Source organism: Centruroides vittatus, unplaced genomic scaffold (assembly GCF_030686945.1).
Source record: "Centruroides vittatus isolate TY-2023 unplaced genomic scaffold, ASM3068694v2 contig_3060, whole genome shotgun sequence".
In the NCBI taxonomy this organism is placed as follows: Eukaryota; Metazoa; Arthropoda; class Arachnida; order Scorpiones; family Buthidae; genus Centruroides; species Centruroides vittatus.
In genome coordinates, this window is record NW_027121964.1 from 329490 (window position 1) to 342554 (window position 13065).

General features: G+C 36.2%; 1 protein-coding gene across 6 annotated transcripts in view; it reads right to left on the minus strand.

The window, feature by feature from the left end:
• Positions 1-13065, minus strand: part of LRP1 (LDL receptor protein 1) — a 271088-nt gene that overhangs the window by 175672 nt on the left and 82351 nt on the right. For all 6 annotated transcript variants that reach the window (XM_067267543.1, XM_067267545.1, XM_067267547.1 and 3 more), the window contains exon 23: positions 7018-7137. In XM_067267543.1, coding sequence (XP_067123644.1) covers positions 7018-7137 — 120 coding nt within the window. The remainder of the gene's footprint in view (positions 1-7017; positions 7138-13065) is intronic.

Here is a 13065-nt window from a genome sequence, read left to right on the forward strand (position 1 = left end):
GAATATACCTCATCTTCAAAAGGAAATATTAAAAAAAATTATTTATTTTAAATGTCTAATTTTAAGAAATTCAAAACCTTAAGCATCAGATCAGTTAATAAAATTCAAATTGTTTATATATCTAAACAAACATTAATAGTTCACATATACATTTTACTATATCACTATTAATAAACAAATAAATTACAGAATATAAAAATTAAAAACTCTTTCAGAAAAAAATTTATTAATATTAATAAACTGTTCTATATAAGTATTACATATTAGTTTTGAGTTTAAATTATTTCACAAGCTGTAATTAACATATTAAGACGATTTTCTTTTGTAAAGTTATATCAATTAACGCAACTGCAACTGGCTATGACAGAGAAAAGAAAACAGCCATATATTTTCAACAGTTATGTTTAGTATAAATATTTCAACCATTTTTAGTAGTCATCTTCAGGTAACCACAAACAGAACAACCATTAAAAGAATGTATAAAATATAATTCAAAATAGAGAAAATAAAATACTGTACATTACAACATTTAAATACCTATCTTAAAAACCGAATAAAAAACATTTTGAAGCTGATATTTACTCACCATATATACAATACATATTTAGATATTAATTTAACATTAAAAATTTTGATGCTATTCTGTTTTGTTGTCTGTGAGTGACAGGACACTGCTGATGACCATCTCATGTGACATGCAACAAGAGGACAAATGGTGCATATGCAATGCCATTTTCAATGATTACAGGAACAGTTAGATAAATAAATAACCAGAAATTAACTTATTAACAGACTTATTAACATTTGTTTTGTTATTTATCCGATCTTTTTACAACTTGCATATTAAAGTACAGGAGACTGACTGTGCAGAGCACTTTTCAAACATGCTGTAAGAAACAACCTGTGTTTGACTAAAAAATAAACAACTCCATTTCTGATAAATACAATAGATCAAAGGGAAAAAAATGCATTGTCTCTTGGTGTTACACTAATTTATTGACAAGTAGAAAAAAGCAAATATAAACAAATACAAGCATTTTTAACAAAGTTATCAGTCTTTTTCGGGTAAAACTCTATGTACATTGTAGAATAATTGTATTTGAACTTAAAACAGTACATGAATTTTTGAATACACCTGCAACCTTATAGATGAGTGAAACAAATTAACTCTAACAACTGAACAATAATAACCACAAATTCAACTTTATCAACAGTAAAATAGACTTCATTCCAATAAACTGCCTTTGATTTAAAATTAAAAAGCAAATTTGCAATTTATGAAGTCAAAGTTATTATATTTAATCTGGAGATTTTTTCAGGAATGACCATAACCACTGTAATAGTTAAATGAAGAAAAATGCAGAAAAAAGAAAAAAAAAACATTGTTTTAAATCTTATTTTTCTCATTTCAGTTACCTCCCTCATCACAGACATAAAAGTAGGAAAAAGAAATAATTTGCATAAAACTCCAAATTAATGTAACAATGCATTTATTAGCGAAACTACTTATAATTTTGATGGCTCTCAAACAGCAAAAAACATCATGAAAACACATTAAAAATTCTAAAAAGAATTTTAAAATTGTAGGTGCCGGGAGGCGGACGGAGTCTCGTTCCTCCTTTTTGTTGGCTAACAGGTCCGTGAGACCTGCCCACGTCAAGATGGCGGTTCTGAAGGGTTACGCGTTCCGCATTTTTAGGCGAGTGGAGGAAGTGGATGGGTCCGATGATAGAGCGACGGTGACGATACCCGAATAAAAGACATAGCCAACAGATAATAACAACAACAAAAATGTATTTAAGCTAACGATATAATTACAGAAGAGGCGCGCGATGGTCGCCTCTTTTCGAATCCACGGAGGGAGAGTTTACAAAAATTCGGGTCATACCTCGTGATCTGGGTCGGTCCTCGTAGTCAACGTATTCTGTCGATTTCGGGCGATCTCCCTTGATATTGCGCACACACACAGTCAAAGTGACAAAACATAACCGGCCCCCGTCTTCCCTCGTCGCCCTTTTATCCTCTCGGTCACGTTATTCAGTTTCACCAACCAGTTTTTTTCGACTGTTGTTCCTCCTGATTCATATTTTCTCCGTGGGAACCAAGCAATAAAATATTTTATTATTAACGGCTTGGTTCCGGCGGGTTCGAATTTTCACACCACCTTGGGCTTTTTAAAATTGTAGCTGTCCCTGAAGGGCAGGTTCGAATTTTTAAACCGTCTTAAAGAACTTTGATCTGGTCCTCATAGGAGGGCATGGGTTCGAACCCCACTCCTGACACCAATTTGTGGGTGCCGGGAGGGGGACTGAGTCTCGTTCCTCCTTTTCTCGGCTCACAAGTCCGTTAGACCTGCCCACGTCAAGATGGCGGTTCGGATGAGTTACGCGTTACGCGAGTGGAGGAAGTGGATGGGTCCGACGATGATTTTAGTCTCTCATGCGTTGTTGGGTCCTGAAGACGGTTCTGTAGGAGTTGAATCTCCGTTTGATTGATAATCTGGTCGATTTGTGGAATGACCAATTGGTGTGCCAACTGTAGTGATAGAGTTGACTGTCCTCAGAAATGTGATGAGGATAACTCCTGGCAAATAGTCTGTCCACGCCTTTGGGAGATTGGTAAATCCGGTGTTATTTAATTTGGTTGGGCGTAGATATAATGGAGCCTTTTGATGCCGATTTAGGCACTCAATAGCTAAGGTGAGAGGCTCGGGAGTGGAATAAATCCATGCTCCTGGTTGATCTAACTTGTTAAAAATCGGCGTATAGATACTGATGATCAGCCGATTGCATAGGTCTTTGACCTGTAGTTCCTCTCCGCAAAGTAACGCATATTTGCAGCTTCGTTGAGGAGAATTCAACGAACAGATGGCGAAGGGGAGATGTATTAGCGTGTCGTGATTAAGTAGCTTAACGCTAAATTTATTTGATAAGCTATCTTCATCCACCTTCTCGGGTACCTTCCCATTGGTGCCCTCATTCGTTTGGCGGCCAGAGCTTAAGGGGAAGAGGTCCAACTAGTAGCGGGAGAAATAAACTGAGGTACCTGGCTACGATTACTAGTGGGCGACGGCATAACCCAAGGTTGATTTACTACTGCTGCTGGGTCTAGGCTTCGAAGTGCATATGGAGGTGTAATCTCTTTTTCTCCTTCCGGTTCTGGTTTGGCAACTTCACTTTCGAGCTCAAACTCTGCTTCCTCACGTTCCCTTTCTGATTCCGTCGGTTCGTCCGGTAGTGGAGGGAGTACGGAGGCCAGAATAGCCTCGTCCCAAGGGTTGGGTAAGTCGCTTGGTGGTGGCGGGGCCCTTAATATGTCTTCACCGGGTGATGCAACAAGTGGCTGACTGCTTGGGTCTATGTTATCCAGTTGTATTCGGGGTCGCTTAGCCTTTCGATGAGCAGCAGTCCTTCTCGCGCTCCGGATTTGTACATTACGTCTTTCCTTCCCTTCGGGGGGAGGTATTCGTTCTTCGCGGGGATGTCCGACAGGATTCCCTCTCTTTTACTGCGAGTCTTACGCCGCTTTCTCTCTCTGCGCAGACGTCTAGGTGTGCAAAAATGTATCGTTTTTCCATTTGGTAGGATGACTTGATCATGAGCAAGATCTAAAATGAACTGTGCAGTTTCGATGAGGTCTCGGCCAAGATTCCTTCACACGGAGTTGTAACCTCGGCTCGTACGACGGCACATGGCATGGCATATTTCTTTCCTTGTAATTTAAATGTAGGTGTCGCTGAGCCTATAGTGGTAATCGGCTCCCCTAAGCCGATTCTTAACTTCTGTCGGCGCCCGAATTTTATGGGAGCTTTCCCTTTCAATTTATTTGCCACATTGTTTGATATGAGCGTACGTTCTGCGCTGGTATTAACTTGCATTTTTACTGGAATATTGTTAATATAAACTAATATGATAGGTTCGTGCCTTGAGATAGTTCTAGTTATTCCTATCCTGCCTTTCCACCTCGTCTCATTCTCATCAAACGAATCTGTTTGGGGTGAAGAAAGGTTCCTACCCGATTCGGTATAGCGTCGCTTTAGCTTAGATACCAAATAAGGGGATCTAGTAGAGTAATTATATCGAGGTCGTTGATCTTGGATGCTTTGAATAATGCCTGTCCATTCGCGTCGATTTTTTTCCTTAGGTTAAGAGCTATTTTGATCAATTTCGCTTTCGCGTCTCCTTGGAGATTCATTTCGTTGACACATAGGAGAAGCATTACTATTAGTATCTCTGCGACCACGGGGGTTCCAGTTCCTATAGTTTTGATCATTGGGTCGGCCGGGTCTACGGCTAGTATTAACTGGGCGGTATTCTCCTCGTCGGAAAGGCGGGTTATTATGATTCCCTTGATTATTTTCCCGATTATCTCGCCCTCTTGGAGGGGTTCTAACATTATTTGTCGATGAGGTTCGGGTTAGTCTTTCCACTCTGGCTGTAAGTTCCTGCATAGCTGACATTAATTGAGCTATCTCATCCTGTGAGGGGGAGTCTGTCACCCGCTTGCTGTCCCGGACTGTTCGCAATATTCCCCGCAGATGGGAGGTGAGCTGTTCAATCGTCTCCTCACTGATCGCGGCTTTGAGCGCCTCATCGAAGGTCTCAGCCTCGCGACTCATTACTCTTCTATGAATCCTTATATCGATCCCATTGAGGAATTGTGCTTTTAACCGTTCGTCTAGCTCCTTTCTTTGAATGCGCTGAATAATAGCGGCTTCCGCAGCGTCTGCTCAAAGCTCCGGCGTAATCTCGATCTACATCGCGAGCGCTTGAAGCCGGGCAGCATATGCTTGTATGTCCTCGTCCCGCCTTTGTACACAGGTATATAATCTACTAAGCCTAAACGAAAAAGGTTCCCGCTCGAACCGCGCGATCATTAAGCACTTGAATTCGTCAAAGTCGTCGACCTCTTTGATTCGTCGGTCTTTCCGGACGAATTCCCGAGCTATACCGGTAAGTTTGAGTTTGGCGATGGCCAGCATTTGAGCCTTTGACCATGCCGCTACTTTCGTCACATCCGCTAATGTGTCAAAAAAATCTGTAACTCTAATGCCTCCCGTTTCTCCGGAAAATACGGGCAGTAGTGGAATGATTCCGCCCAACCCTCCTAGAGTGAGGGGATTCGGATTCGCGTGAGCTGGTCCTGCCGCGGATTGTGGATTGCCCTCCATTTTTCCTAATAGGCTCGATTAGATTGGAACTACCTCCGATACTATTCCTAGTCTTTCTACCTATGATTTAGGTCCCTACTTCGACTGGAATGGTCCTTTTTATTCGACTATGGTCCTTTCCACCCTATCGATATTTCGAAGAAGTCGAACCCCACTCCTGAAAAACCAATTTGTGGGTGTCGGGAGGCGGACGAAGTCTCGTTCCTCCTTTTTTCGGCTCACAGGTCCGTTAGACCTGCCCACGTCAAGATGGCGGTTCTGAAGTGTTACGCGTTACGCGTTTTTAGGCGAGTGGAGGAAGTGGATGGGTCCAACGATAGAGCAGCGGTGACGATACCCAAATAAAAGACATAGCCAACAAATAATAACAACAACAAAAATTTATTTAAGCTAACGATATAATTACAGAAGAGGCGCGTGACGATCGCCTCTTTTCGGATTCACGGAGAGAGAGTTTACATAAATTCGGGTCATACCTTGTGATCCAGGTCGGTCCTCGTAGTCAACGTATTCCGTCGATTTTGGGCGGTTCCCCTCGATATTGCGCACACACACAGTCAAAGTGACAAAACGTAACCGGCCCCCCTTTCTTCCCTCATCGCCCTTTTATCCTCTCGGTCACGTTATTCAGTTTCACCAACCAGTTTTTTTTCGACTGTTGTTCCTCTTGATTCATATTTTCTCCGTGGGACCCAAGCAATAAAATATTTTATTATTAACGGCTTGGTTCCGGCGGTTCAAATTTTCACAATACGATAGTCTCGATTATTATTATAAAAATTTTCGTTAAGCTTAAAATCAACGAAAATTCAACACGAAGCGACACGCAACGAAGAAAAATTCAACACGAAGCGACACGCAACAGAGAAAAATTTGAACATCGAACAGGTTAATATATTTATTCGTACATAATCGGTAATCAGAACAAATCACTAATCTGAACAACCCCAGTCCCCAATTGATTCCGATTTTCGGTTCTCTACTGTAATAATATCAATGAAAAAAATCTCCAGATTAAATATAAACATTTGATACTTTGGAAATGCCTTAAAAAAAAAAAAAATCATTAAGACTACGTTTACCAGTAAGTATTACTAAGAATACCAAAAACACAATATAGATAGAATAATAATAAAATCTATTATTCAGTATAAGAAGAATAGAATTAAAATATTAAAGAAAAAAGCTAAAAATTTGATTATAATAATGAATTATTATGAGGAATATAAATATAGAGATAAGTTTTATGAAAAATTAATTATCCAAACAAGAATATCCTGAAGCAATAGATGAGTAAATTAATATTAAAATGAAAGTAATGTATAAATACTATATGAAGTTAAAAAAGTTTTACAAAGATGATTACATTTTAATTACCATACTAAGTTCAGCACTTAATATATAATAGTTCTAACAATTTTTTTGGAGTTTAAATAAAGGCATTCATACACTCAGTGTGGTTTCCTAATTTACAGAATATATGGTATCTGTCTACTGAGAATTTACTAATGTCTATTTTGTTATTTTTCATGACTTTTCCTTTAGGTCAAAAGTGTAAAAATTTTTAATTTTCCATTAAGATTAAGTGTATAAATACACAGTAAAACAAAACAGGCAAATCAACTTCTAAGGTTATCCAAAGTTTCTTTAACATATTAAGTCTAGTTTGCAACATTAAAATATATATAATAATAAAAAATTTAATTTAAATTTGTATGTATTTATTCATAAAATTTGATTACTTTAAACATTTAAGTTAGTTTTACATTTAAATACAAAAAATATACTTCAAATCTACTTAAATAATCCATCAAGAGTTTCATAAAGTAATCGAAAATTTTAATTACCACAATCTTTTTCATCAGAATTATCATTACAATCATTATAACCATCACATTTAACATGACTTGGCAAACACTGCTCTCCATTTTCACAAAAAAATTCCTTTGGACTGCAGGTAACATTTCCTATAAAAAAACAAACATTTTCAAGAATAAAGATTTGTTTGAAATTTAATATATTTGATAAATAACAATTCACTTAATAATAAAAAAAATGAAGATAATTTAATAATAGAATAATAAAAAAATATATACATAATGATGTTATATATTTGTAAGTTTGAGAAAAGTTTACAAAATGTTTCAAAACCAACTCCTTTATAGTAATTATTTTTCTTGGCTAATTTATCATATACTGTATTACTTCTTAGAATCCATTACAAAATGAAAAATAAAAAATAAATAAATAAACAGTATTATGATCCTCAGCAAATAAATTTTAATTATAAATATTTTGAGCATTTTGGATGGCCATCCTAAGATAATTCTGTACAAAATAAAATAGCTGTTAAAAGTACATATACAAATAGATTTGTTTGTATGCATTCTTTTAACAGCTGTTCTTTTTGCTTATGGGATTACTTGAGGATAGTAATTTAAAATGCTTTAAAATATTCATAATTAAAATGTATTTGCTGAAAATTTGTGGTTATTTTATTGTCTCCTATTATATCCAATTTCAGATGAGAAATTATTTTCACTCATAGTTATAAATGCAATTTTAATAAATATTTTTTATGTTAATGTATTCCTTAAAGAATGCATTTACAAACTTCTTTCTTTTTAACTATTACTTTTATATTTATTATTTTATTGATATAGTGATTAATACAATAACACTAATCATCACATATACTATTGCTTTGAAACTCTTTGGTTAATGGGGCAACAGTCAATCCATTAAATCTGATTCTGTTTACATCTTAATATTTGATTTATTTTAGTTTAAATCATATGTAAAGTTAATTAGAATGCAAACTTACCCTTTTCTTTAAGTTTGTATAACAGTTATAAAAGTCGATTTGGAAGTTAATCAATGATTGTTAATACAGGTATCATATCGAAAATGATTAGCATATTTTCATGTCAGTATAACTGCAAAAGTTAAAATTTAACTTCTAGTTGTAAATTATACATATAACTTCTTATTTTATGTTATTTGGTTGTAAATTATGAATGAGAATTATAATAAAAGTTAAAAGTCCATTTTTTAATTTATTTTCAATCTACTTTGCTACTTTGCATAGTACTGCATCTCAGTCATGTCATTCAGCATCATTTGGTTATGTAAATTACATTTTTTGGTAGGCATGACGAACCTCAAAGTTAGATATTGTAATGTTTTTTTTTTCAAAGTTTGCAGTAATTGTTACTTTTTATCATTTTGTTATTCTTTGATTTAAAATGGATTTTAGAATATTGCAATTATCAACTGACAAAGAAATTGAGATACTTTATTTCTTAAAAATTGGAATCTTACATGGTGAGTTAGGAAATAATCCCAGCACAATTATTGATCGGAATGATTATATGCCTTATGTTTGAACTAATTTTTTAATCTCTCTCATCATTGTAAAAATAGGTGGTGCAAATAAAGTTGTTGAAGTGGACGAAGAAAGTCAATATACACATATAAAACAAAATGCCGGATGTGTTCTTCCACAGCAGTGGGCATTTGGTGGAAATTGCCAAGAGTCAAAATTGTGTTTTTTACTCACAATGCATGATCGTTCAGCTAAAACATTGATAGATGCAATACGAAATAACATGAAAGAAGGAAGTATATTTTCAGACTGTTGGAAAGCCTACAAAAATTATGAGTTAAAAGAAGCCAAACACAAACATTTGCAAGTAAATCACAAGTATAACTTTGTAGACTCAGTGAGAGGATAACATATTCAAAACATAAAAAGTAATTGTAGTAAGTTTATTACTTTGTGTCGTGGTCGAAATTGCAAGACGGGCGATCCCCACCTCTTTAATTGTAACGTATTTCTGTAAATATTAAATATTGTGTGTATGTAGTATAGTTGATTATCTGTAGTAAAATGCTCCTTGTAACAGAAAAGGAAGAATGTATCGTGACAAACCACTTTTTATAGTAAAGATTATTGTATGTGTCGGTGGGAGGTGTAAAGGACTGCTTTTGACAGAGCAGGGGTAAAAGCAACACGACCTTGTATAATTGACCCCACCTGGCATCGTGTCTGTAAACAGTCGGGAAGACAAATGATGTAGCGTCTCTGTTTATGGGACTTATGTGTGGCCGGCAATATGTTTACAACATGTTAGTCTACTAGAAAAGAGGTAAACAAAAGGCAGACGTTTCGGTAAGCTGTTTAGTCGGGAGCAGGGGCGACATTTTTGGAAGCTGCTGAGGAAAGGAAGAATCCTGATTGGTAGTCGTAAGTGGCCATCCAAAAACTCCTTAAATAGTAAGAGTAGCGAGAGAAACGGGAGAAGGGCAAGAGACTAATAATACAGTAGTCTCAGACACTTGGGTAACCCGCTGAACGTAGAGAGAGAGTGTCCTCCTCTGATAACAATCTCAGGGACGGGTAAGTGCAGAGACTGAACAGGCCGTACAGTTGAGCCAACTCCACAAACCGACCGAAGCTTCCCCAGAGTATAATATTGTAGTTTCCAAAGGCTAAGCTGATACGTAAGACACCACCTGTTGTTGCCTTGTAAATATTATGTTTATAAACTTGTGTATTCTACCTACTGTAAATAAACTGTAAATTAGTGTACAATCTGAGTGTGGAGGAGTACTTTCATCGAACCGAAATTAACTATCGGATCGTGACACATACGAAACTCAACTCAACGAAACGGAGTTTGGGAGATATCATCACGAGATCGTCACCTGGATTTCCACTCTTTGTAAATTGTTCCTTATTTCATTAAAATTTTAAATATGTATGAAATACGAAATAAAACATCGATTTCACTAAAAATAGTAGTGAAAATAACTGGCATCTCATTAACCAAAGAGTACCAAACTATGTTTTGTGAATATGATTGGTAGGATCTAGCTACTTATATTAACTGCATCTCTCGCTTCACTTTTTATATGACTGTCAATTGTCAATAAACTGTATCTATAGGAAGTACTCAGAAGTTTAATGCTTATTCAAATAAATAAACAAAGAAACTCTTTGATAGGCAAGTGTCACTTTGTTGTATACTTATGATATATATAATACACTACTTAGAAATATTATATTCTTTAACTACGATTCTGAGTTAAAGTAAAGGCTAGTGCACACAAGCTATGCATGCTATAATATATAGTGCTATAATGCTTCAGCATTATTTCATAATAAATTATAATGGCTGATGTGCATCAGCCTTTATTAATTCGCCTATTAATTATTTGATCTTATTTATGAATTTTTGTTGCAGATACTACTATATGAAAATCTTTATATCTGCAATACAATCTAGGCATATTTCTTGTAAAAACAATTATTTTCAAATATCATAAAATTAACTGCTAAAATAACTAAATATTTATTATTATTATGTTGGGTTAAGTGAGATATACCCGGTTAACACCGATGGCTGTGTACTATGCCGGACCAAAGTCAAGGCATAGTAACCAAAACAGAAATTAAAGAAGTGTATCAGTGTGTGTGTCTGTATTCAGGAATTTTCTCACAATATGACATGTATTCAATATAGTGGCCTTCTGTAGTGTGATGTATGTGTTTCTATTCAATTCTAATGTGCCCAGGCTTTTGTGTAGTGTGTGTGGTATGACACCTGTAGAGGAGAGAACAGGTACAATAAGCACCCTATCCATCCTCCACAGATGCCTTATTTCCTGGGCGAGTTCTGTGTACTTGCTAATTTTTTCAGTGCATGCGTTTTGTATATTGTGAGTGTTTGGAATGGATATGTCTATAATGTATGTGATTTTATTGTGTTTGTCAATGAGTGTGATGTCTAGTCTGTTGTGGTAAATTGTTTTATCTGTGATTATGGCTCTGTCATAGTACATTTTGTGCGTGTTGTTTTCCAATACTGTCTGTGGAATGTATTTGTAGTATGGTTCGTGGATGTCTACTAATTTGTGTTTCTTTGCAAGCTCTTGGTGTATTATATTTGCTACTTGGTTATGTCTGTGTAAATAATCTGTCTGTGCCAAGAGCTTGCAACCAGAGGTGATGTGTTGTATAGTTTCTGGCATGATGTGACATTTTCTGCATGTGTCATTTGTGAGTGTTGCATCTTTGAGTATGTGTTTTCTGTAGTTTTTAGTATTTATGACCTGATCCTGTATGGCAATCATGAATCCTTCCGTCTCCCCAAAGAGGCATTCCCGAGCTAACCAGCTGTTTGACGCAATTTTGTCAACAAAATCCTGGGCCAGATCGTAAGGATGCCTGCCATGGAGTGCCTTTCGAGCCCACAATTGCTTAATGGTGTCTATGCTTTTTATATGTTGTGTTGTGTCCATATGATGTGAGTGTAAGTTTAATGGTGTGTTATTTGAGTCTGCTAGAGTTACTGATTTATGTAATTGTGATGTTTCTTGTTTTTTGTAGAAAAACTCTCGCAGTGACTGTATTTGTTTGTAGTGAAGGTTAACTATGTCAATCAGGCCATGTCCGCCATCTTTACGTGGAAGGGTTAATCTTTCTGTGGCAGATTTAGGATGATGTTGTTTATGCTTAGTAAGTGTTGTTCTTGTTTTCCTTTGGAGTTGCTCAAGATCTGTGTGAGTCCAATGTATAACTCCAAAAGAATATGTGAGTACTGGAATGACATATGTGTTTATTGCTTTAACTGTGTGTTTTGCATTTAATTGTGTTCTGAGAATAGCATTTAACCTACTTTGGTATTCTTTAATTAATCTTTGCTTTATTTGTGTATGTTCTGTTAGTTTGGCCTGTTGGAATCCTAAATACTTGTAGAACTCGCCCTCTTCCATGGATTCAATAATGTCTCCATTTCCAAGTGCAAAATCTTCTTTCTTCAGGATTCCTTCTTCTATGTGAACTGTTTTGCATTTATCTAGGCCAAATTCCATTTGTATGTCCTTGGTGTATGAATGTGTGATTTGTAGAAGTTGATGAAGTTGTTTTTGTGTGGATGCATAAAGTTTTATGTCATCCATGTACATGAGATGTGACAGTGTAAACTGTGTTGTTTTTTTGTGTCTGATATTGTAACCATATTGCGTATTGTTTAACATGTTGGATAATGGGTTCAGGGCTAAGCAGAACCAGAGAGGACTCAAGGAATCTCCTTGAAAAATTCCTCGCCTAATAAAAATTTGGTTTGTTTGTATGGAAGTGTACTAACCCTGAGATGTAGTGTTGTTCTCCAGTGCTGCATAGTGTTTTGAAAGAATGCAATGAGTGATGGCTGTATTTTGTACATGTGTAGAATATGTAGCAGCCAACTGTGTGGAACACTGTCGAATGCTTTTCTGTAGTCTATATATGCCATGTGTATGTTTCTGTGTTGTCTGTGTGCTTGCCATAGAATGACTGAATCTATGAGTAACTGTTCTTTGCATCCCCTGTGGTTTCTACGACAACCTTTTTGTTGTTCTGTTAGAATGTTGTGTTCTTCAACGTGTTTGTATATTTTGTTTGCAATACAAGATGTCAATAATTTGTAGAGTGTTGGAAGACATGTAATTGGTCTGTATTGTGTGGGGTCTGTGGTATTGTTGTTTTTAGGTTTCATGTAGGTGATGCCCTGAGTAAGAAAATTTGGCATGTCTTGTGGATTGATGATGATGTGTGTTAGATGTTTAGCTAGTTCCTGGTGCAGTGATGTAAACTTTTTGTACCAGAAATTGTGAATGTTGTCTACACCAGGTGTCTTCCAGTTGTGTGTTCTGTTAACAGTGTATTGGAAATCATGTATGTTTATTTCAACACAGAGCATAGTTGGTATGTTGTGCAAGTTTCTGTTCTCCTCGTCGATCCAGCCTGCTTCAGCATTGTGCGTGACAGCACTGGACCAAAGAGAAGACCAGTAGGTTGTGAGTTCTTCTTCTGTTGGTGTGCCACTGTGCTGTGTATCAGTGTTTGCTTT